This window comes from Salvia miltiorrhiza, chromosome 3 (assembly GCF_028751815.1).
Source record: "Salvia miltiorrhiza cultivar Shanhuang (shh) chromosome 3, IMPLAD_Smil_shh, whole genome shotgun sequence".
NCBI lineage: Eukaryota > Viridiplantae > Streptophyta > Magnoliopsida > Lamiales > Lamiaceae > Salvia > Salvia miltiorrhiza.
The window spans coordinates 13,771,442-13,795,778 of NC_080389.1; the positions used below are offsets into that span (position 1 = coordinate 13,771,442).

The following is a 24,337-nucleotide window of genomic DNA, read 5'->3' on the forward strand; positions in this document are numbered from 1 at the left end:
AAAAGATACCAGGTCTTCCCTCCCACTCACACACTTTGCCTTAAGGCAAAGGGTGTGAGAACAAGGATTACCTGGTAAAACCACAACAGACGTCTTGGCCCCCCATACACACACACTTTGCTTTGAGCAAAGTGGGTGTGTAGAAGGGGTCAAGGAAAACACAAACTAAAAACAAACTAAACAGGCAAACAACAGAAGCACAGACTCAAACGAACTAACAGAACATAAACACAAAGACACAATAAAATAAAACAAACTAAAAACTAACATCCTAGGGAGGGTATAATTCAAGGAGCAGGTGCAGGCGGATACCTGAACCCTTGATGCTTGAAGAAGGCTAGAAGGGCCTTCTGGGTTGCTGCCAGTGCTTTTTGGGTCTCCACTATCATGGATTCAATCCTGTCCAGCTGACTCCCCTCATCCTCTGACTCTGATTCCTCAATCTTTTCCTTCCCTTTTCTAACAGCGGGGCTTTGGCCTTCGGCTGCTGAACATTCCCTCTCATCAGGATTGATAAATTTTGGCACACCCCGATCCATTCTGACATCTTTCATGCGGATCAGAGCTTCGATGTTCAGCTTCTCTGGCTCAACTTTGGTGTTCCCCTCTTCGATCTCAATTTCATTCACCTTGGCAAAAGCAGTGGTGAATTGAATGCAGGAAAGCCTTTGATTTGGCTTGCTGATTATGGAATCGATGTGCTCAATCAGAAAGGCCCCAAAATTTAGCCTCACCCCGCTGTGCATAGCCCACAGGATGTAGAGATCCTTCTTGGTCATAGCATTTCCGCTGTCGAGCTTGCCGAAGAGGGAGTACGAGAGAATGCGATGGCAAACCCTCAGGGCTGAATCGCGAATCATGTGCCCCTTAACCTTCTGAGTTCTGAACTGGCCTCCATCTCCTATTTCTGCCCACATTTCATCCCATTCCTGTGCAGTGAATGTGGGGATTCCTCTCTTCGCCTCTTTGTAGTCCTTCTTCTGCAGATCCTTAAGCCTAATCATCCCAAGATTTTGGTTGAGCTCATTCACGGACATGTCTCTGATCTTCCCATTCATGGAGAAACTCATGCCCAAAGGACCACAGGCTTGGTTGATGTCCACCTGCACTGATTCAAATACTTCTCTCACCACCTCCTCGTAAGCGTGCCCTAGCCAATCCAAGAATGCCTTCCATCCGATGTTGTTGAAATACTCCTTTACCTTGTCCACTATGCCCAGGGGTTTTAGTGCGTCCATATCCGGAATCTTGGGCACAGCAATCCCTCTCTCCGCCATCTTCTTGCTCCTTGGTGTAGACGCCGGTTCTTCCTTTATCATTCGGATTGGGTTTGGGTCTAACACCTTCTTCCTCCTTTTTGCCGGAGTTTCTTCTTGCTCCTCGCCGGAATCTCCCTGTTCTTCGCTCTCTGCAGCCGAACCAGATGGTTCGTTTCCTTCAGTGGATGATTCTTTGGCTGGCGTGGCCGATTTCTCGGCTGCCGGCTTCTTCCTCTTCTGGACAGCTGTGATGCGCCTTTTCTTGGACGGCTCTCCCTTGCTTTCCTTCGCCTTGTCCCGTGTCGCTTTGCTCTCTCCTTCAACTACGTCGCTGAGAGTAGGGACGTTGATTTCCACCGTGAGTTGCTTGATTGCATGTTCGTCTACCGGCGAGGGGCTCTCGGTTAGCGCTGGGGTTTTGGATGAGGGAGTAGGTGTGGTTTCCATCGGAAATGGTTCTTTATGTGGGGTTTTCTTCAGTGCTTTTGGTTTTGACAGTGAGGGGTTTTCTCCGGTAAGGTCGATTTTTGTTCCGTCGGGTATTCCTCTAAGTTTGTTTTTGGGTCTGGTGGATACCATGGTGGCTGATGGTGGTTTTGGTATTCGAAAGGTCGGGAAGGTGGTGGTGATTATGGAAAGTTGGCTAGTTAGGGGAATGACGTCGTGGTAGGGGTTTTTAGGGTTTTTGGGGGATATAAGGCTGACAACTGTCACTTGATGTGACGTGCGTCAGGTGGTTTCAGCCGCGTTCTGCCCGAGAGCCCCCTTTTGCCCTGGAATCATTACTTCTACCATCGACTATCCTTTTGCCCATAACTCCTTCCCTGTTTCTGCAAGACAATTTCATACTTCCGCGAAGGCGGGAAACTAAAACTCGCCCACAGCTGTGGGCATAACCGGGTTCCTAGGCAAACAAAAAACGAAAAACGAAACAAACTAAAAGTAAAGAATAAAACTAAACGGAAATACCAGGTTACCTCCTGGCCAGTGCCCTATTTATCATCCTGGGCATGACGTGGTACCTTCTAATTAATCCGAGGTGCTTGTGGCTGGGTTGAGATCCACTTCTTCCCCAGCGTCGGGCTTATGCCCATAATAGGCCTTCAATCTTTGTCCATTCACCTTGAACACTTTCCCTGATTTTGGATTTTCGATCTCAACGGCTCCATTTGGGAATTGGGTTTTCACCATGAATGGGCCGGTCCACTTTGTACTCAGCTTGCCTTTTGTGAATTTGAACCGTGTCTGGTACAGGAGGACCTCTTGCCCATAGCTGAATTTCTTGCTTGTGATCAAGGCATCATGGCTCTTTTTCATTCTTTCCTTGTAGAGTACAGCATTGTCATATGCCTCCCTCCTGATTTCTTCGAGCTCTTGAATCTCTAACTTCCTTGCTTGCCCTGCTTTGTCCCAATCATAGTTTACTTTGTTCACTGCCCAGAACGCCTTGTGCTCCAATTCCACCGGTAAATGACACCTCTTGCCATACACCATTCAATATGGCGACATCCCGAATGGAGTTTTATATGCAATCCGGTATGCCCATAAGGCATCTTCCAACTTGAGACTCCAGTCCTTCCCTGTTGGGCCAACGGTCTTTTGCAAAATCGTTTTGATTATGCGATTTGAAAGCTCGGCCTGTCCATTGGCTTGTGGGTGATAGGCTGTCGAAACTCGATGTTGGACTCCATACTTTTTGCACAAGTTTTCGACCGAGAAATTGCAAAAATGAGATCCTTGGTCGCTGATGATTGCTCTGGGTACACCAAACCTGCAAAAAATGTTAGTCTTCAAGAATTTCACCACTACCTTTGAATCATTCGTCGGTGATGCTTTTGCCTCCACCCATTTGGAGACATAATCCACCAAAAGTAGGATGTACAAATTTCCTCTCGAGCTGGGAAGAGGTCCCATGAAATCCATTCCCCAAATGTCAAAGATCTCTACGGGCATAATGGGCATCATGGGCATTTCATTCCTCCTGGTTATGTTCCCTTCTCGCTGGCATTGTGGGCAATTCTTGCAGATGGTGTAGCTGTCCTTAAAGATTGTTGGCCAATAAAAACCACACTCCAGAACCTTAGCTGCAGTCCTCTTATGCCCAAAGTGTCCCCCACACTCCTTCGAATGGCAGAATTCTAGGATGCTTCCTTGCTCCTCTTGTGGAATACATCTCCGAAGCATTTGATCTCCGCATTGCTTCCACATGTATGGTTCGTCCCATATGTATTCTCTGCTATCTTTGGCCAATTTCTTCCTCTGGGCAAAAGTATACCCAGGGGGTACATACCCAGAGCAGAGATAATTGCTCAAATCAGCGTACCACGGATCTTCTCTTCTTCCCTGGGCATAGAACAATTGTTCATCCGGGAACGTCTCCTTGATTGGTTCCCCTTCTTTCTTCCTCACGATCCTACTGAGGTGATCAACCACTTGGTTCTGTGCTCCAGCTTTGTCCTTTATCTCCACGTCGAACTCTTGTAGTAGCAGAACCCATCGAATCAGCCTGGGCTTAGATTCCTTCTTGGCCAGAAGGTATTTCAGAGCCGCATGATCGGTGTAGACTGTGGTCTTTCCTCCAAGCAGGTAAGATCTGAATTTTTCAAAGGCGAACACCACTGCCAACATCTCCTTCTCTGTCGTGGAATAATTTACTTGAGCTCCATTCAGTGTCTTCGAGGCATAATAGATGACGTGACTCTCCTTTTCCCGCTTCTGCCCAAGAACTGCCCCTATGGCATATCCACTGGCGTCGCACATTATCTCGAAAGGCATTCCCCAGTCAGGGGGTTGTATTATGGGTGCGGAGATTAGATTGTTCTTCAAGATCTGGAACGCCTCCTTGCAATCCTCATCAAAATTCCACTCCACTTCATTTTGTAGCAGCCTTGTCATAGGTTGGGCAATTTTTGCAAAGTCCTTCACGAACCTTCTGTAGAATCCAGCATGCCCAAGGAATCCTCGTAGCTGTTTAATGTTAGTTGGATATGGTAGCTTGGCAATGATTTCAATTTTTGCTTTGTCCACCTCTATTCCTCTGCCTGATATCACATGTCCGAGCACAATTCCTTCTCTGACCATGAAGTGGCACTTCTCATAGTTCAACACCAAGCTCTTGTCCACGCACCTCTGCAGTACCTTTTCCAGATTGTCTAAGCACGAGTCGAAAGTTTTCCCATACACCGTGAAATCATCCATGAAGACTTCGATGCAATTCTCTAGGAGATCCGAGAATATGCTCATCATGCATCTTTGGAATGTGCCTGGGGCGTTGCATAGCCCAAATGGCATCCTCCGATAGGCAAACGTCCCAAAAGGGCAAGTGAATGTCGTTTTGCCCTGGTCCTCCTCTGCGACCCAAATCTGCATGTAGCCTGAGTATCCATCTAGAAAGCAAACATATTGATTCCCCGCAAGTCTTTCCAGCATCTCATCGATAAAGGGTAAAGGGAAGTGATCCTTCCTTGTCTTCTGGTTGAGCTTGCGGTAATCAATACACACCCTCCAGCCGGTTTGCAACCTTGTAGCAATCAATTCTCGGAATTCATTCTCCACCACTTGTATGCCCGACTTCTTGGGTACAACGTGTACTGGGCTTACCCACCTGCTATCGGATACTGGGTATATTATGCCCAAATCCAATAGCTTGAGTATTTCTTTCATCACTACTTCCTTCATAGCTGGATTCAGTTTCCTCTGGGGATCTCTGACTGGAATTGCATCTTCCTCTAACAATATGTGGTGCATGCATACGGTGGGGCTTATTCCCTTTATATCGGCTAGAGTCCATCCAATTGCTTCCTTGTATTTCCCCAAAGTCATCTTGACTCTGTTCTCGTTTTCAAGTGTCAACTCTGAGTTGATGATCACAGGCAAAGTGTCATCCTCGCCCAAGAAGATATACTTGAGGTGTTTGGGCAGAGACTTCAGCTCTAGCTTGGGTGCCCTTTGGATCGAAGGTACCAGTCGGTCTTCCTCCTTCAAGGTTGGGATTTTCAGTGCCTCAGTGTAGTTGACTTCTGTGCTCCACGTATTTAGTTCCTTCACCGCTTCCTGCAAATGCTCCTCTTGCAGGTCCTCCTCTGTTATGGCATTCTGGATTATTATGTCATATGGCTCCTTGAATGCTGCTCTAGGCAAAACCTCCTCAACAACTTTCTCGATCATGTCGACACTTCTCACCATCTCTGTATCAGCTGGATGCTTCATGGCATTGTATATGTCGAAGGTCACCGTTTTTCCTTCGAACTGACATGTCAGCTTGCCCGTATCACAATCTATACGAGTCCTGGCGGTCTTTAGAAATGGTCTTCCCAAAAGCATTACAGGATCTCGTGCTTTTGACTTCCCCATGTCGAGAATGTAAAAATCCGCTGGAAAGATGAGTTCCTCCACTTTGACCAGCACGTCTTCCAATATCCCCTCTGGGTAGACACTTGATCGATCTGCCAGTTGGATTACCACTCGGGTGGGCTTCAGCGGTCCTATCTCCAGGTCCTGGTACATGGATAAGGGCATAACGTTGATGGATGCCCCCAAATCGAGCATCGCCTTCTCCACTTTCATTGTTCCGATCACACAAGGAATGTAGAACATCCCAGGATCTCCACACTTTATCGGCATATCTCTTTGTAAGACCGCGGATACAGATTCTCCCACTTGAAATTTTGCATCATCAGTGTATTTGACTTTCCTAGTGCAGAGTTCTTTGAGAAATTTCGCACATCTGGGCATAGAGCGTAATGCGACCAAAAGGGGCATATTGACTTCCACATTCTTGAAGATTTTGACCAGCTCGGTTAATTATTCTTTTTCTTGTTCCTTGGCTGCTCTGCCTGGGAAAGGGAGTATGGGCTCGGTCTGGTTTGCTTTCTCTTTTCCTTTTCCTATCGCCTTCCGCTTTGCCTCTTTCTCTCTGGCCAATTCTTCCTCATCTGCTGATCCCATTCCGACTTGCTCGTTAATCTCTGATTCTTCTCGTTTTTTCTCTGTCACCACTTCTGGTAGTTCCTTTCCTCCTCTGAGCATCATGGCATTCACCTTCTTCACCTCCACTTGGGACGGGAGTGTCCCTTGTTTGCTTTCAAGTCTGGCAACTGCTTGGGCAAGATGTGATAGTTGGGAGTTTACATTCTGCATTCCTCCTCTTGTCTCCATTATGAATTTTTCGGTCTCACTCTGGAACTTCACTTGTTGCTGAGCCATTTGATGCACTAGCTCTGATAAGGAGGATCTCCTTGCCTGTTGAGGTTGTTGCGAGTATTGTGGTGGGTTACTCGTTTGCCCTTGGTTTGGCCCCAAATAGTGGTTGTTGCCGTACCTAAGGTTCTCATGCTGCCTCCATCCTTGATTGTTATACTGCTGTCTGTAGGGCTCAAAAGGTTTCTGGTTCTGCCCTCCATTGTTTCCTCCTGGCTGTTGTCCAATGGCATTAAGCTCTTCATCTTCGAAAAGTTGTGGACATTCATCGGTTGCATGTGAAGTTGCCATGCAGAGTTGGCATGCCCTCACAGGCTTCCGAATGTTGGGAATTCCCTGATTGGATGCTCCTTGGTTTGTCATAAACTTCTCGAACATGTTGCACAGCTTATCCAACTTTTCGTCTTGGGCAGAGGTGGCTGGCGTCAGAGGGTTCCTGACTATAGTTCCTTCCTCATCTCTCGACTCCTCTGCCATGTCGGCTATTAGCTTGAAAGCCTCCGCTGCGGATTTATTTAAGATCGATCCTCCACATGCAGCGTGTAACCATTGCCTATCTTGCCTCCGGAGTCCTCCCACGAAATACCTAATAAGATCATGATCCGGTATTTGGTGTTGTGGGCATTTGGCCAGCATCTGCTTGAACCTTCCCCAGTACTCATATAGAACTTCTGCTGATCCCATCTTTATATTGCTTATTCGAGTCCTCAGATTATGGATCCGGGCAGCTGGAAAGTATCGCTCCAAAAACTTGCTTTGTAGCTTCTGCCATGTTCGGATACTTCCTTCGGGTAAATCATACAACCACTCCCTCGCTCCTTCTAACAGAGAGAACGGAAAAGTGAGGAGTCGGATGTATTCGCCAAGTGCTTGGCTAGCGGTGCGCACCGTTCCACATGCCATTTCAAAGTCTTGGAGATGTCTTTGAGGGTCCTCTCCGGGCATATCACTGTGTTTGGGTAGGATCTGGATAAGAGTATGCTTCAGCTCCCAATTTCCAGTGATCTCCGGCAGTACTATGGCTGAGGGCCGGAGGTTCAGGTTGCTTGGAAACATCATGTCTCGAAGAGTTTTGTTGGCGTTATCATTCTGCCCTTCTGGATTTTCTGCCATCTCTCTCTCCGCTGCTCTCTGTCTCTCTGCTTCTAACTGTCTCTCTCTGGCTTGTGCCTTTTGTTCTGCCCTGCGTCTAGCAGCGTTGTTCTCTCGAGCAATTCTTTCGATATCCTCGTGGAACAAAAGATCTTCGTTACCTGCACTCCTGGTACAACGCATGCACAAACGTGAAGGTAAAACTCACACAAAAAAAAATCACAAAAGAGATTACTAGCGCTCTCAGTTCCCCAGCAACGGCGCCAATTTGACGGAGCTGTCGTTTGAGCTTCGTGCAAATAAAATAATCCTGTGCCCACAACTAGACTAGCTAGCGGTAAGTCCAGAGTCGAATCCACAGGGAATTGAGCAGTAATTTCTCCTGTAAAGGGTGTCACTAAAAAGTTTTGTTTTCTGCAGTGTTCTGACCAAAACGTGGTTATGGGCAGAACGGGTATCCAATCTAAACTGAAATAACAAAGTAGATAAATCAAATAATAAAACAATTCTGACTTGGGTTCGAATCACTAAACATGAATTGACACTCGATCATTGGTGCAAAGATTAATCACTATATTCACATACCAGTGGTTATAGGTATAAGAATTGTTGTGCCCCTATTGTCACTCGTCACGCACACAACAAACCCCTGCCCAATCTATCCTTTCAGTTTATGATTCCTTAGAAGGGTCAGCTAATGGAAATCAACTACCCCGGACAACATCCACGCTCTCTGCGATGGCCTATCGCTAGTTGTGCTTTGCCCAGAATGCTTTAAGAACTAGATAGACCCACTTGACTCTTACGCCGATATTTCACAGCAGTCACGGCTCCAACACCAGTTGTACTATTTTGGAGGTCGATGGCAACTCGCCTTTTACCCAAAGTATTACTTGTGACCAAAACTCCCTAGTTAACTAGTGATCAATTAATTAACCAAGTTATTTAAGTCTTTTTGGAATCAAACCTAGTGTATCGGGAATATGTTCATATAGTTATTATGCCCAAATTAGACCTCTCGAGTTTATTCATTCATGCTTAGATCATCTTACCCCAAATCAGAATATAAACTTAGCCAACCATAACGTAAATAACACAAGCAAAAGATATAAAAGAAAACATAACTGGAATTGAAATGACTTAAATGAAAATGAAAGTACCTACGGCCGAAAGTGCCGTGCAAAACATAAAATGGTAAAGTACTAGGAAATTGCCCACAGCCTGGGCTAACTCTGACTCTCAAATGATGAACAACTAGACGGAAAATCAGCACCCTTGGCTTGTGAAGCTCTTCGGGTATTTATAGGAGTCATTAGGGTTTGAAGGCCCAGCCCATGACTTGCGGCCGGATCCATGCAAGCATGGAGATGCGTATCCTTTTTCAGACCTAATCTTCATGAAGATATATTTCCTTTTGGATAAGGCTGTGATTTGGCCTTATCGATCTCTTTTGGATAGCTACCACCTTCCGCCTTTCTCGGACTCCCTCTTGCACTTCTTCCTCACTCGTCTGTTGCACCTCTGTCTTCCCTTTCCTTCCTTCTTTCTCTCGCCTGCCAGCTCTCGTGCGGTACTTATGGACATAAGGGAAAATCCTGCTTCCACAATCCCTTTGCTTCTGGCGCATACCTCTTTCACGAGAGGTGGCAGCGTTTCCGACCCCTGGAATGTTCTGAGGATTCTTCTGCTCAGCTGACTTGGCTGCTCTGGCGTCCAGAGGAATGACTTCCCCGCTGGCTTCCAGATGAATGACTTCCCCGCTGGCTTACAGAGGAATCGTCTCCGCTCTGGCATCCAGATGAATCGCTTCCCCGCTGGCTTCCAGAGGAATTGTCTCCGCTCTGGCTTCCAGAGGAATCGATTCCCCGCTGGCTTCCAGAGGAATTGTCTCCACTCTGGCTTCCAGATGAATCATCTCCGCTCTGGCATCCAGAGGAATCGCTTCCCCGCTGGCTTCCAGAGGAATTGTCTCCGCTCTGGCTTCCAGAGGAATCGTCTCCGCTCTGGCTTTTGTGACTCCTCTGGCCCTTTGATTCCTCTGGTAAAGCTGACTCCGCTGGCGCTCCTCTACTCTGGCCCTTTGAATCCTCTGATACTCCATTTCTCTGGCACTTTGGCTTCTTCCCCGCAAGTTGGTTCCTGCCATTGAACTATGCCCTCCCAGGCGACCAAACCACACAAACACACGGAAAAAGACTCGATCTAGACTTAAAACAAACACAAAAACAGAGCACAAACCTGGGCTCATCACACCAATGCCTTTGACAGGGCAGACTTGGTTGTTTCCCAAAACTACAGATCCCAGGTCCTTCATCTGCAAATCAACAAACCAAATTCAAGTTAGGACACATATGGAAATAACACCCTGAATCTAATATCCAATTATTCTCAGTTTTAGAAGATGTGATGTTTAAAGCTTCAGCTTCTTGGTAATTTTCAGCAAGGTCTGCAGTGTCTGATGAGCCTTTTTGAGCTTGTTTTCTTTTCCAGCTGTAGCAGTCTTTCTTGATATGCCCTGGCTTCTTGCAGTAGTGGCATTTCTTGTTTTCCTTCTCATCATCCTCCTTCTTCCCTGATCCTCCCTTCTTTTCTTTGAAATGCTTCTTGAATTTTCCTTTGTTGGACTTTGCTTTGACATTAAGGCTTTCACTTGCGATTTCTTGCCTGCCATCAGATGCCTTTTGCAGCTCCCTAGATTTCAAGGCATTCATGACTTCTTCAAGAGAGATAGCAGTCTCCCTACCATACAGCATGGCATCCCTCATATTGTCATATGATTTGGGCAGGGCACTAAGGAGCTGGATTGCCTTGTCTTCATCTTCTAGCTTTACATCAATATCAGCCAAATCATCAATGACTTTATTGAATTCATCCAGTTGATCAGATAGATTCTTCTCCTCTGAAACTCTAAAGGAGTACAACCTCTTCTTCAAGAAAAGCCGATTAGCCAAAGACTTAGTCATGTAGAGGCTCTCCAGTTTAGCCCAAACTGCAGCTGCAGTGTCTTCTTTTGACACCTCCCTTAGCACTTTATCTCCCAGATGCAGGATGATAGTGCTATGAGCCTTCTTTTGCATTTCAGCAAACTTCACTTTCCCATCTTCTTCTTTAGGTGCCTTCTTTGTGGTCAGAACATCATCAAGACCCTGTTGAATGAGAACAGCCCTCATCTTCATTCTCCACAGGGAGAAATCATTCTTCCCTGTGAATTTCTCGGTGTCGAATTTAGCAATCGACATTTGGTTGATCGATCTCCAGTCTTGAGGTTCAGCACGATGTAGCAGTGAAGAGATTGACAATGCCTCCACCGATCAAGAACTCCTCCGATTCAGATTTCCTCCGATTCAAATCTCAAACAGTTGGTGTGCGTCGATCTTCCTATTCCCACAGACGGCGCCACTTGTTGTGGAATTGCTTGGGAAGACAATCAACGCAGCAAGAACAGAAAAGAAAAGAATACAAACGCGATTTACGTGGTTCGGATTTTTCAATCCTACATCCACGGAGAAGAAACGATCAACTCTATTTCACTATGAACACTCAAGAACCTTTACAATTACAATTGAGAACTCTCAACACTAGAAGAAGTATATAGCCTACAAATCTATCAAGATTGCTATAATTCCTCACTCTCAACTAGTTTAAAGTAATGGAAATTCTTAAGCAACAACTAAAACACTAAGCTAAGTATTTAAACAAGAGAAACAACAACTGGAATGGAAGAGCTGCGAACTGATTTCTGGAATGAAGGAACAGATCCGTTGGATCTGTTTTAACCACTTTTATTAGTCTTTAAAAGAACTCCCTTAACTCTTACTTATTTGCTAACTGATCCCTCAGCTGTAGACTAATTGTATATAGATACTTTACTCACAAAGACTAATGTTTATAAATGAACTAAATCACAAATCAATGGATGAATGTCGAACGAAAACATATGAGGAATCGGCGCAAAACAGAAACTAAAACCATGCAAAATGAGTCTGACGCAGCAAACCTTCTTATATTGAGGGCGTATGGAGGGATTCGATTAGTGAAGCAACGACACACGAAGATAATCGAACTTCAGAAAAATCAATTCTTGAAGACGACGAGAGGCATGGATTCGCAGCCCAGCAATCTGTACGAGACGGTGTCACATCCCTTTTCGTTTCTGTTTTCTGGCTAAGTCTGGGGCAAATTTTGCAAACCCTTTTTCGTTTATGAAATCGGGAATTCTGGGGGCAATATTGGAAAGGGTAATTTTATACATACCCTCTCTTTTTCTCATAATAGGCTCTTTATTAAAATAATAATAAAAGTTATTTATAAAGGACAATTCTATCCCTTTATTTTCACGTTAAATTCTTAATAACTGATATAGCCCCAAGAAATTGCCTGCAAATTTGAAGTTGTTTAAACACAAAAAAGACCCCCAAAATCTGCCGAAAAATATTGTAAAAGAACAAAATATACTGAGCCAATGCTACTAGATGATGCGAAATTCTGAAACAAGAAATGATGAATTTGATGGCTTACCAACCAGAATTGTCTCCAACTAATTTGGTATATAGCTATGTAAGGGAATTCACGCAAATTTGGAAAGCTTCAAAAGAAGCAGTTCAATTGTTTGGGGTTCTTGCTACCTGCTGGTAGAATATCGTGTGTTGATGAATGTAAGGGCATTCACGCAAGTAGAATATCCAACTATGAATCTATGATGGAGAACAAGTTAAACATGTGTTGATGAATGGATTAATCAATGAAAATCGTGTTTAAATTTCTTGTTGGGAAGCCATCAAATTCATCCATCTTGTTTCATAATTTCGCATTATCTGGTAGCATTGGCTCAATATATTTTGTTCTTTTTCAAATATTTTTCGGTAGATTTTTGGGGGCTTTTTTATGTTTAAACATCTTCAAATTTGTTGGCAAATTTCTAGGGGCTATACAGTTATTAGGAATTAACGTGAAAGTGAAGGGATAGAATTGTCCTTTATAAATAATTTTTATTATTATTTTAATGAAGAGGCTATAATGAGAAAAAAAGAGGCTATGTATAAAATTACCCTATTGGAAATACACTCCTTAGTCTGAGGTATTTGGGTTCTATCCGACGCTCAGCGTAAGTTAATTAAACAAGAGTAGTCTTCAGAATAGCTATGGGCCAGCGGGCTCTCTCGGGCCGTCTAATTAAATGTCTAACGCTAGCAAACATCGAAATAGAGCAAGACTATAATTAACAGTCTAAGCTTACAGACCCTAGCAAACTCAGATGAGATCCTCTGTCCCACAATTTAGTGTGTACCACCGTGTACCACTCTTAATTTGTCTATTTTATAATTATTTGTTGTAAAAATAAAAAAATATTATTATATTATGAACTCTAATTAATATTTATAACTAAAAATTAAAATTTAAAAAAATTATATACCCTAACTTTGAATTAATTAACCCAAATAATCAATTATTAATTCAAATAAATATAAAAAAATAATTATAAACCCTAATTGTAAAACTTTATATTTTAGGTTTACATGTATGTAAAACTTTTTTATTATAATAGTTTGACATATTAACACTGTCTTTAGTGAATAATCTCTGTACTTTATAAATATATTATGAAATAATTTCTATGTCTGTTTTTTATTTAAATTATAACATTAAATGATACCCAAATTCAATGGGTTACACATTAGTTTAAATAGAAATAGATTGTAGAGTTCCGCAAAAACATAAAACCTAGCTACCTTAATTATGGAATTATAACTAGTCCCAATAATGAATTATTAATAAAAAAAATTGAGACCAATTATTAACGGATAAGATCTTTTGTCCCACTATTTAGTGTTTACCACCGTGTACCATTTTTAATTTATCTATTTTGTAATTATTTTTTATAAAAATAAAAAATATTATTATATTATGAACTCTAATTAATATTTATCACTAAAAATTGAAAATTTTAAATAATTATATACCCTAATTTTGAATTAATGAACCCAAATAATTAATTATTAATTCAAATGAATATAAAAAAAATAATTATAAACCCTAATTAGATGAGTGAACCCTTGTTAATTATCTTTTTATTATATTAAAGCATAATAAATTAAAATTGAAGAAAACATTATTAAAAATTATAACAAACCCTAGCAAACTGGGCCTAAGAGTGGTACACACTCTTAAACACGTAAGAAAATATATGACGCTTAGGGTTCATTCCCTTGCCTCCAAATCCATCAAATTTTGATCGACGATGAAGAATTCCGACAACAAACGGCTTCTTGTGATACAAAACTGTGGAAAGTCGGGTAAGTATCAATTTACCGCTCTTTCTCCGCGAGATTTATCTGTAATCGGTGACGAAAGTTTCGACCTTCCTTTTCTGTATCCAAGTCCAAATATTTCTGTTAACAGTTGCCGGGATTGGTTATGTATCTACGAATATAGAGGCCATTTTTATCTTTGGAACCCCACAACCAAACAGTGTCTTTTCTTTCCTACCGACGAAGTCTCTGCATTTAATGAGACGAGGACCTCGTTGGTTGGTGCTTGTGTCTGCTATGATTCTAAATCTGGTGATTACAAAATCCTAAGAGTTCGTGAAGGTGATTTTCCACCGGGATCCTTTTCTAGAATGACCCAAACTATTGAGTTGTATTCGTTCCAAGAGGATTCCTGGGACCAAATTTCTCCTAAGAAGCCCTTTGATAATCTTGAAGAAACATATATGTATGGTTTAATGGCTATATCTGCTGGAGGTAAATTTTATTGGTTTAATTTGCTTGACAGAATTGTATCGTTGGATTGTAGTGAGAAAACCTTATCTTACATTGATTTACCACCAGAGTGTCATCCCTCGATTCCCATTGAATGGGGTGAGCTTGTCCAGTTTAATGCTGGAGATTCGTTAGGTTATGTTCGCATTTGGAATCGACATCCTAAAGTTGGTATTGATTTTGACCTTTGGGAATGGAGTGAAGAGTTAAAGTGGGTTGTTAAGTTTAGTGTGTCTCTTGGTGGTGCTATGGGTACAGTACCGGCGACTATATGCGGAACATTCTTGTTTCTTTATGGAAGGTCTGGCAAACTGGGTGATAATGAACATCGTCTAGTAGCTTACGAGTGGACTAAGGGAGACTGCAAGGAACTCGGTATTTATACTAATGGCGTTAAAATCCATATCGTCTGCCCCATGGAAAGCTTGGAAAGGCAATCAATGGATCCTCATTTCTTATTAATCCTCCTTTAGTCAAGCTTCCTAACCTGTTCATAAGGCATTGCGGATGCAAAGGGAACAAGAGTTCAGGATGCGAGTGTTGTCAACCTTACAGCGATGCCTACAAGTTTAGTGTTGAAGATGTTGCTGCTAATGGGTAAGTTTTTTTGTGGATATATATGTCCTAATTCTGACATTTTACAAATGAAACATAAAGATAAATTTTGAATATATAAAGTTAGTTTTTTAAGTAGCATAAATTATTTGTGTTTTAGACTAGTTTTCTAATGAAAAGCAACTTTCTTATATGTAGTTTCTTTACTAATTTAACATGTGTGACTGTAGATTCCGCGTCCTTCGTGATACGGAAGAGGAGGTTGGTCCTGATATATCAAAGAATCAATTGGCTGGAAATCCTGATGCACAAGGGGAAAAGAAAAAGAAAAAAAAGAAAACACCTCAGGGAAACATCTCTAGAGATCATCTGTATAAGAGAGAGGGTGGTTCGAACATATGTTCAGATGAGGGGAATCCAATGGTAAATGTTTTACTTGTAGGCTTGCTCAGATCATCTAGTTTGACTGACACCTTTTCTGTTTTTCCAGACTGAATTTTATATCAATCATGAATTGCTGAATTAAGCCTCTGGCTAGTTCATTGAGTTTCTTTCTCTCTAACTTTCTTTCCTTTTTCCCACTTTCTAATTCATGTTTCCCAGGAACCATTATTGAAGAGTAACGAGGTTTCTGTAACATTTAAGCAAGAAATCAAGAAGGTAGAGAGACAGTGTCGTAGCATCTTTTTTTCCAATGATATATATTCCTCTACGTGACCCACATTAATTTGTTTCCTTTCCTATAATAATCTTTGTGTTTGCAAAATTAGATGGCGAAAGTAATGAAGGACCTTAAAGAGGAAAACACCATCATGAAGAGCAATTGCGATAAATCAGATATCACCATCATCGAACTGACCAACGAGCGTGAACTCTTGAAGAAACAACTGGAGGAAACGAGAAACTTGAAGAAACAACTGGAGGAAACGAGAAATCAGAAGGACAAACTGGAATCGTTGTGTCGATCACTCCAAGCAGAGAGGAAGACAAATTCAGCTGCCTCGGACAGTATTCCATAGTAATGAACTCATCTGTTTGGAGTGGTATAAACTAGATGTGGATTCTAAGTGTTGATGATGTTAAAATATGCCAATAATCAAGGTTGACCTAACAAATTTTGTTGGCAGAGTTGAGTGAATAGTTGGTGTTTCAGAACCGAGTTGCTAGAACTATCTTTATTTCATATTAAGTTGCTATTTGCTAAGAGTGGTACACACTACATTGTGGGACAGAGAGGATCACATATGAATTATTAATTAAATGTTAAATACTGAAAAAATGTTATTATAAACATTATAAATTGAATATTACTAAACGCTAATTAGTAATTAACAAACAAACGGAATCCAGAAATATATGATTTCAGCCCATCAATCATCATCTCTATTCTTGAAACCCTCGAAATAAATACAAAAACCTAAAACCCTCGCCACTTCAAATACAAAAACCTAAAACCCTAAAAATTATATCGAAGCTTGGGTATGGAGATCGGAAAAAGTAGTCGAAAATCTCTCCATCTTCCTGAAGAAACCATTGAAGAAATACTATCCAGACTTACGGTGAATTCACTTTTGAAGTTCAGGTGTGTTTTGAAATCATGGGGCTCTTTAATTGATGGTGGTGGGTCTAAAGGGAGAGATTTTGGTAAATTGTGGATCCACTTTGTTGGTTTTTGATCGTCAGGATAATGTGTTCCGCTGTCCCAGGTTTGTTGCGATTACCGTTCAATTCATGTCTATGTTGAAAGTTTAGTCTCGCCAGAAGATTTATGAAAGATGAAAGTAAAGTCTTAGAACATGATGATGAGTGGTTTCTCTCTCTATAGTTTATAGAACTTGTGTTCAGTTCATGGACTGAATAATTCAATGTCTCTTTACAAATAAAACATAGTGGTTATTCTCTTATCTGATGTGATTATTTCTCGATCTAGTTCAAAATGCCATATCAATTAACGAGGAGTTTAATGGTTTTATTTTATTGATGACCAAACAGAGTTTAATTTCATATTAAGCTGCTTTAATTTCTAGATAGAACTTTTAGGTTTTCGTTCCCTATATAATATTTCCCTAAAAGTTTGTAATAAATTTCTTGTCGAATTATTTGGTTATTGAGAATGAAGTGTCGAATAAAAATTGGGTTATGGTTACTTTTTCCCGGCTCTTTGTTTTGTTACCATCTAGGTTAATTTCACTATATTTTGTATTTTCATTTCTTTTGGCATTTTACTATTAATTGAACAACTTAGCTGTTTGATTTATAGACATGCATCTCCCACATAGTATACTTCTCTTGAGGCGTGTTTGATATTGACTAATACATTGTATTAGTTAATTTAGTATAGATCAGTTTAGTGTTTGGTATTATTTAGTAATAATACGGATGACCCGGTTTAATCCCACGATCCAGTATTATTAATCCAGATTTCTTAGGATTAATAATACCACCTCCCCCTAGGATTAACTTAAACCATGATATTCTGTATTTAGCTATGATAGCAAACAACAACTCAGTATTAATAATCTGTCATTATCCACGCTAAATATCCTTGTTACAAATTATCCACATAATCATTTTTATAAAACCAAACGAGCCCTTGATATAATTATGCAATCGCTAGATTGTAGATTGTTGAGAACACTGACTACATATGCATATTTCAATGAGTATTCTTAGAAAATGTCTTTCAATTAAATAACATGATTTTCGCTAAAGAGCATAATTTAATTCAATTGCTTCACGTACTGATATCTGTATTCAGATCATTGAATTGGCTTAAACTGATAATCGTAATATGTATGATCATAACGGGTCATAGTTAGCTAAGTGGGAATCATTCACATTTTATTATGAGTAAAATTTTGAAATAGCCAAAATGAATCATAAAACACAAATTATGGCCACTCATTGAAAAAACATAAATTTTGGCCATTTTTATAGCTTTGAGACGTTTTTGCCCTTAATTGGGCGGACTGGGTAGGGTCAGGAGCGCGGGTCGCGTGCCGAGTAGGATCAGGCACGCGGGTCGGGTTAGGCACTTATGGCACTATTAGTGCCATAAGTGCCAACAAAATTTTTTTTTACTCCCCCTGCTCTGTCTACCCCCCAGACCCCCAACCCCACCCACCCCCAAGCCAAATTTTTTTTTTTTACTCCCCCTGCCTGTCTACCCCCCAGACCCCACCCACCCCACCCCCCCACCCACCCCCAAGCCAAACATAAATTTTTTTTACTCCCCCTAAATAAAAATAAATAGTGCCATAAGTGCCAACGAAAATCCAAAATAAAATAAAGTAAAATGGACTTTTTAGCACTTATGGCACTATTAGTGCCATAAGTGCCAAACATGCATGCAGAACAAATATAGAAACAACAGCATCATCTAAACCCTAAATGAAACATTTAAACCCTAAATGGATAATCTAAACCCTAAATGGAACATCTAAACCCTAAATGAATAATCTAAACCCTTAATGGAATATCTAAATCCTAGGGGAAGTGTTTAAAAAGGTTCTTTTGGCACTTATGACACTAATAGTGCCATAAAATAAAATAACAAAAGTAAAATTTGATTTATTTTTATCTAGGGGGAGTAAAAAAAATTTGTTTGCTTGGGGGTGGGTGGGGGGGTGGGGTGCGTAGAGTTGGGGGTCTGGGAGGGTAGGCAAGGTAGTGGGACTAATTTTTTTTTTTTTTTGACTTGGGGGTGGGTGGGTGGGGTCGGGGGTCTGGGACAAGGCAGGGGAAGTAAAAATAAAATTATTTTGGCTTGGGGGTGGGTGGTGGGAGTGGGGTGGGGTGGGTGGGGTCGGGGGTCTGGGGGGTAGACAAGTCAGGGGAAGTAAATTTTTTTTTTGGCTTGGGGGTGGATGGTTGGGGGGGGTGGGGTGGGGTGGGGGTAGACAAGGCAGGGGAAGTAAATTTTTTTTTTGGCTTGGAGGTGGGTGGGGTCGGGGGGTCTGGGGGCAGGGGAGTAAAAAAAAATTGGCTTGGGGGTGGGTGGTGGGGGGCGGGGGTGGGGTCAAGGGGTAAATAGGGCGCAGAGAATTAAAAAAAAAAAATTACTTAGGGGTATATTAGGCATATTGCCTAATTAATGGCCATAATTTATGTTTTTTCAATTAGTGGCCAAATATTGTGTTTGCATCTTCAATGTGGTCATTTGACACCATTGTTTCTTTTTTATTATTCTTCATTATCTATTGTTTTATTTTATTGCTCACAGGATTCAAGATAACAAGTATTTTTCTATTCATGTAGTTCATGAAAGCGAAATTCTTGTGCATTCTACATTTTAAAAAAAAAAATTTGGAACAAAATTAAAATAAAAGTATATATGGAATCCGTTGATAGGGCTGAAAATCAAGGGAAAGGGGGTTGATGCCCCATTTTATTTATGGGTTAAGTATCAGATTAGCCCCTATGGTGGAGGCCCCTATGGGATTGAACCCCTTATGGCAAGGGGTGTATCAAATAAGCCCCTATGGTGGATAAAATCAAACAATGTAACCCCTAACCCTAACGTTGCACTAACTCCGTTTTCTTCATTTTTTTTTGTTTTTTTTATTCCTGCGGGGCCCACCAGCAATATTTGGGCGGGTGTTTTTAACAGAAGACATATGAATCGACGCTCAACAATTCCTTTCTTCATCAATTCTCATTCGAAAAATCCAAACAAGTTTCACCTTGGTTGCAGTCGCCATTGATAGAAGAAGATAAGCTATTGGAGTGGGATTGATCGAAACGCGATTAAGGTAGGTTTTGATCCTTTTTTTTCTCGGTTTTTGAATGTCATCAGTAGTATTTAGTAGTGCATGCAAGGGTTTTGAATGTTGCCTCATCTCGAAGTAATTTGTGTATAAAGTATTGAAATTGAAATTGTTTGCGTTTTCTTGCTCTCTATGATGCAGCATGTTGGTTTTCGTTTTTAATTACATTGGTATATGGGTGAAGGATGATGGGCATGGGAATATGTTTTATGATGGCTTCAACTCTTCAGAAATAGAAGAAGAATATGATAAAATGACATATGAATGGATTATTGAGGAATTTAGTAATTGCTATGGTAGTAAACCTAAGACAGTTTATGCCTTTGATGAAGATGAACCTTTAGAAAAAGGATTAATCCTCCTTAGGGACTCCAATCACTGTAAGAAAGTGTTTGACTACTTTGATTGTCTTGGTCGAGAAGAGGTCTCATTGTTTGCTGACCATGAAATGGATCCCATGCCTGAAATTACACCTTTACGTATGTTTGAGGAGGAAGTTGACAGGGGTGATTTAGAAGATGTTCATGGTTTGAGGATTGCCACTGATGGTGAGGATAATCCTAAGGATGTAGCTACTGGGGTAGAGGATGCTAGTTTGGCTAAGGTTGATGCTATCCAAGAGACTGATGATAATCCTAACACATTAGACACTGGGATAGAGGATGTTAGTTTGGGCCAGGCTGATGATAATCCTAACACAATAGACACTGAGACAGAGGATGCACAGGTTGACATTGGGCTAGAGGATGCACAGGTTGACACTGAGATAGAGGATGCACATGCTGAGGAGGGACTGACAATAGGTGAGGGTGCTGACCATTATGAAGTTTTGGGTACTGAAGATGAGGATGATGATGACATAGGTGTTTCTGTTGACTCAGATACAGACTCTAGCTTATATAGTGATGTCCAGTCAGATGGTGATGATGAGTTGGTTGAGGAAGGTCCTGTTTTGGATTCAACAGAACTTGGGGAGCAGGGTAAATTTGAGTTAGGCCTCACCTTTGCAGGGGCAAAGGAATGTAGGGAGGCTATCAATACCTATGCTGTGAATTTTGGGTACAAACTTAAGTTTGTAAAAAATGAACCTAAGAGAATTAGGGTCATCTGCATTAGTGAGAAGACTTGTCCTTTTGTAATGTTTGCTTCAAAAGATGGGGAGGCAGAAGGGTTGGTTATTAAGACTTTGATTGCCCAACATACCTGCTCAAGGCAGAGGGAGGTGTCTGGTGCATCTCAAGCATACCTTGCCAACTATTTCAAGGAGGCATTGTATAGAAATCCCAAGTTTTCTTCTAGGGATATGCAGGGGCAAGTGAAACAGAATTTGAAGGTTCATGTTAGCTTGATTAAATGCAAAAGGGCTAAGAGGCTCATACTGACAAAGCTGAAGGGCAGTTATAGAGAAGAATTCAATATGTTGTGTGGGTATATTGAGAAAGTGAAGGAGACAAACCCGGGAACAAAGATGGAACTGCAGTTAAGTAGGGATGAGTTAGCAAATGGGAGGAGAGTGTTCAAGAGACTGTTTGTTTGTTTTGATGCATGTAAGAAGAACTGGCTGGGGGGTTGTAGGCCTCTGATTTCTTTAGATGGATGTCATCTTAAGGGGGTTACATTTGGTGTACTCTTAACAGCTGTTGGCAAAGATGCCAATGATGGTATTATTCCAATAGCTTGGGCAGTGGTCAATAAAGAGAACAAACATAATTGGAATTGGTTTCTTGGTTGGTTGAAGTGCGAGCTGGAGCTTGGTGATGGCTCAAGGATCACTATTATGTCAGACATGCAGAAGGTTAGTAAATGCTTTGATATATGCAACAGTTTTATGTCTTTGAAAAATGTAACTCTGACTTAATTATGAAATATAAATACTGGGGTTAATGGAGGCAGTCAAAGATCAGATTCCACAAGCTGAGCATAGATGGTGTGCTAGACACATCTATGCTAACTGGAGTAAGAAATAGAGAGGTGAGGAATTGAAGAAGAGGTTTTGGCTGGCTGCATGGAGTTCATTTGAGGAAGAGTACAAGTTGAACCTATCAAAGATCAGTATGATCAAGAAACAAGCTGCTATTGATCTCCTCCAATACCCACCCCAAAATTGGTGCAGGGCATACCAGAGTGTAAGATGCTGCATTCACATGGTAGATAACAACATCTCTGAGTCTTTCAATTCTAGTATTATTGAAGCTAGACACAAGCCCATTATTAGTATGCTAGAGGATATTAGGGTGCTAGCCATGACTAGGATTAGAGATAGGAGATGTAGTGTGAATGGTTGGAAGTCTGACTGGTCTCCTGCATCTATGAAATTGTTTGAGGATGCCAAATCTGATGCTATGACATGTAATGTGATCTGGAATGGGGAAGATGGGTTTGAGATTGGGGAATATGAAGATAAACACACTATTTCTTTGGATAGCAAAAAATGCACCTGTAAGATGTGGGAATTGACAGGTGTTCCATGCTGTCATGCCCTTGCTGCTTTGTTCTACTCGAAATTGGAACCTCTTAGTGTGATGTCCAGCTGGTACCATAAGTCCACCTTTCAGATGAGCTATTCACATTCTATAAAGCCTGTTCCAGGATGCAAGTTTTGGAAGGTGAAAGAGAGTGATGGAGTGGAGCCTCCTCCTGTTGAAATGAAGATTGGCAAGCCAAAGAAATTGAGAGTAAGAGCTCCAAATGAGCCCAAAAAAGGCAGCAAGCATTCAAGGATAGGTCAGGTTCAAAGGTGCAGTATTTGCAAGAGTGCAAGTCACAAAAAGGTCATTGCCCTCAAAGACCAAGTCAGGTATGGTTACTTCCATTAATTTAGAAATGTAAATACTTTGCAAATTATTTTATGTGTTGTTGAATGCTTTTCAGATGACCCAGGGTACACAAGGATCTTCTTCATTTGTGCCTTCAAAATTGAAGGAAAAAAGAAGATCTAAAGGCATAGGATTGTACATCAATCCTGACAGTGGAAGAACCATTCTCAATGTAAGATTGCACAATCTGAAATTTCATAATATCTTCTTAGAAATGTAAATACTATGCCTACTATGCCTATTAATTTAGAAATGTAAATACTATGCCTAATATGTTCAATACAATCAAATAGCCCGGGATGTCACAATCTGTGGTCATAGATGAGGGTAGATCTTTGGATCCAGAACCAAACACAAGATTTGCAATTCCAGATGAGAGTCAGTTGAGAAAGGAAAAAAGAAAACAAGGGGAAACTGTGGGAGAGCAGAGCAAGCTTAGGAAGGTGGCCTCCAAACCATTTAAGGCGCCTCGAGGCAAAGGCAAACATGAAGATGAACAAGTTGTCCTCCGAAGATCCCCTAGAGGCAAAAATGTTGCTTCAACTGTAGGTTCTACTACTACTAGTTGAAGCAAGCATTTTGGAGGATGTTAGGTTCATTTTCCTGTTTGGTTGATGAAGACTTAAAACTTCTTTTTTTGGATGTCATAGGTGCTGTGAATTTACGCATTTTATACTGTTTTTTTGGTTGGTGGAACAACTTGAAGTCAGAATATATGCTCATATGATGCTTGTAACAGATGGTGTTTTTTTGACAATTTAAGAATTATGGAATGGTGTTGATTGCTACATCTCTTACTGTTTTTAACTGTCTAGCTTTCACAATTATGAAATGGTGATCATTGCTGCATTATGCTATGACAGGATGAACAGATGATACCAATGATACCAATGATCCTTCACACACAAATGAATAGATAATATGCAATGATCCTTGCAAATACCAATCACAAGTTCCACAAAAATAATTCACTTCATTTCGAATTTGCAGATTTACATATGATAGTAAACTAAACTAAACTAGTGCATAACAAGCCATACACATCCAAGAAACAATCAACATTGCAGTAACTAATCTAGTTTTCTTCATATTCTTGATAGAATCTTCTTTGAGCATTTGAATGACATTCCAGATCTTGGCAAATTCCATCTCCACATCCATCGGTTCCGAGCTTGAGCTCTCTTTATTCTTCATGATCTTCAACTCGTTGATAATGTCTTTAGCTCTTTCAGTCATTGGTTCGTCAATCCAATCAAACAAACCACAATTCTTCGTCTAAAACAAGAAATGACCAGATTTACAAGCTAAACCTTCAACAAATACACAACTATAAAATCTGAAGCATACCTTCCAATTCCGGCACCCATAAAATCTCCTACCTGGATTTTCGTCGGTCCATGAGGTCATTATCACAGCTCTCGTCCTTTTTCCATCAGTGTGGCACTCACAATACCTTGGATTTTGAAGGTCTTGAAACTGGCGTCCACCGCGCGAAGATCCCGACCCACAACCACCGGAGACTGAATTGAAACTCATGGGAAAGATCGAAATGGAATAACAGAGTGAATCCCTAGGTTAATTTCGCAATACTCACTGCGCGAAGACTCTGATTTGAAGAAACGCAACTTAGGTTAGGGTTCTTCAAATCCGAAAATCCCCAAATATGAAGGAGGATTTCAGTTAGTTAGCTGGTGGGCCCCGCAGGAATAAAAAAAACAAAAAAAATGAAGAAAACGGAGTTAGTGCAACGTTAGGGTTAGGGGTTACATTGTTTGATTTTATCCACCATAGGGGCTTATTTGATACACCCATTGCCATAAGGGGTTCAATGCCATAGGGGCCTCCACCATAGGGGCTAATCTGATACTTAACCCTTTATTTATATACTC

General features: G+C 41.1%; 3 protein-coding genes across 3 annotated transcripts; all 3 read right to left on the reverse strand.

The window, feature by feature from the left end:
* Positions 1 to 2,288: 2,288 nt before the first annotated feature.
* On the reverse strand, positions 2,289 to 2,753 carry LOC131018397 (uncharacterized). The gene has a single exon (XM_057947123.1). It carries the CDS (start codon positions 2,751 to 2,753, stop codon positions 2,289 to 2,291), a length of 465 nt encoding a protein of 154 aa, XP_057803106.1.
* A 3,309-nt stretch (positions 2,754 to 6,062) lies between these two features.
* On the reverse strand, positions 6,063 to 9,465 carry LOC131018398 (uncharacterized). The gene is made up of 2 exons (XM_057947124.1): positions 9,320 to 9,465; positions 6,063 to 7,719 (listed from the first exon to the last, which is right to left on the reverse strand). The coding sequence occupies exons 1-2, from the start codon at positions 9,463 to 9,465 to the stop codon at positions 6,063 to 6,065; spliced, it is 1,803 nt and encodes a 600-aa protein (XP_057803107.1).
* A 13,997-nt stretch (positions 9,466 to 23,462) lies between these two features.
* On the reverse strand, positions 23,463 to 23,984 carry LOC131018399 (uncharacterized). The gene is made up of 2 exons (XM_057947125.1): positions 23,796 to 23,984; positions 23,463 to 23,723 (listed from the first exon to the last, which is right to left on the reverse strand). Exons 1-2 carry the CDS (start codon positions 23,982 to 23,984, stop codon positions 23,463 to 23,465), a joined length of 450 nt encoding a protein of 149 aa, XP_057803108.1.
* Between the last annotated feature and the right edge of the window lie 353 nt (positions 23,985 to 24,337).

Bases quoted from the DNA above. Each gene is read 5' to 3' on its own strand.
- LOC131018398 (XM_057947124.1), bottom strand. From the start codon at position 9,465: ATGATTCATCTGGAAGCCAGAGTGGAGACAATTCCTCTGGAAGCCAGC. The intron at 7,720-9,319 runs GTAAGCCAGCGG...GCGTTGTACCAG, and splicing joins AGAGCGGAGACGATTCCTCT to GAGTGCAGGTAACGAAGATC.
- LOC131018397 (XM_057947123.1), bottom strand. From the start codon at position 2,753: ATGGTGTATGGCAAGAGGTGTCATTTACCGGTGGAATTGGAGCACAAG.
- LOC131018399 (XM_057947125.1), bottom strand. From the start codon at position 23,984: ATGAGTTTCAATTCAGTCTCCGGTGGTTGTGGGTCGGGATCTTCGCGC. The intron at 23,724-23,795 runs GTATGCTTCAGA...TTCTTGTTTTAG, and splicing joins ATGGGTGCCGGAATTGGAAG to ACGAAGAATTGTGGTTTGTT.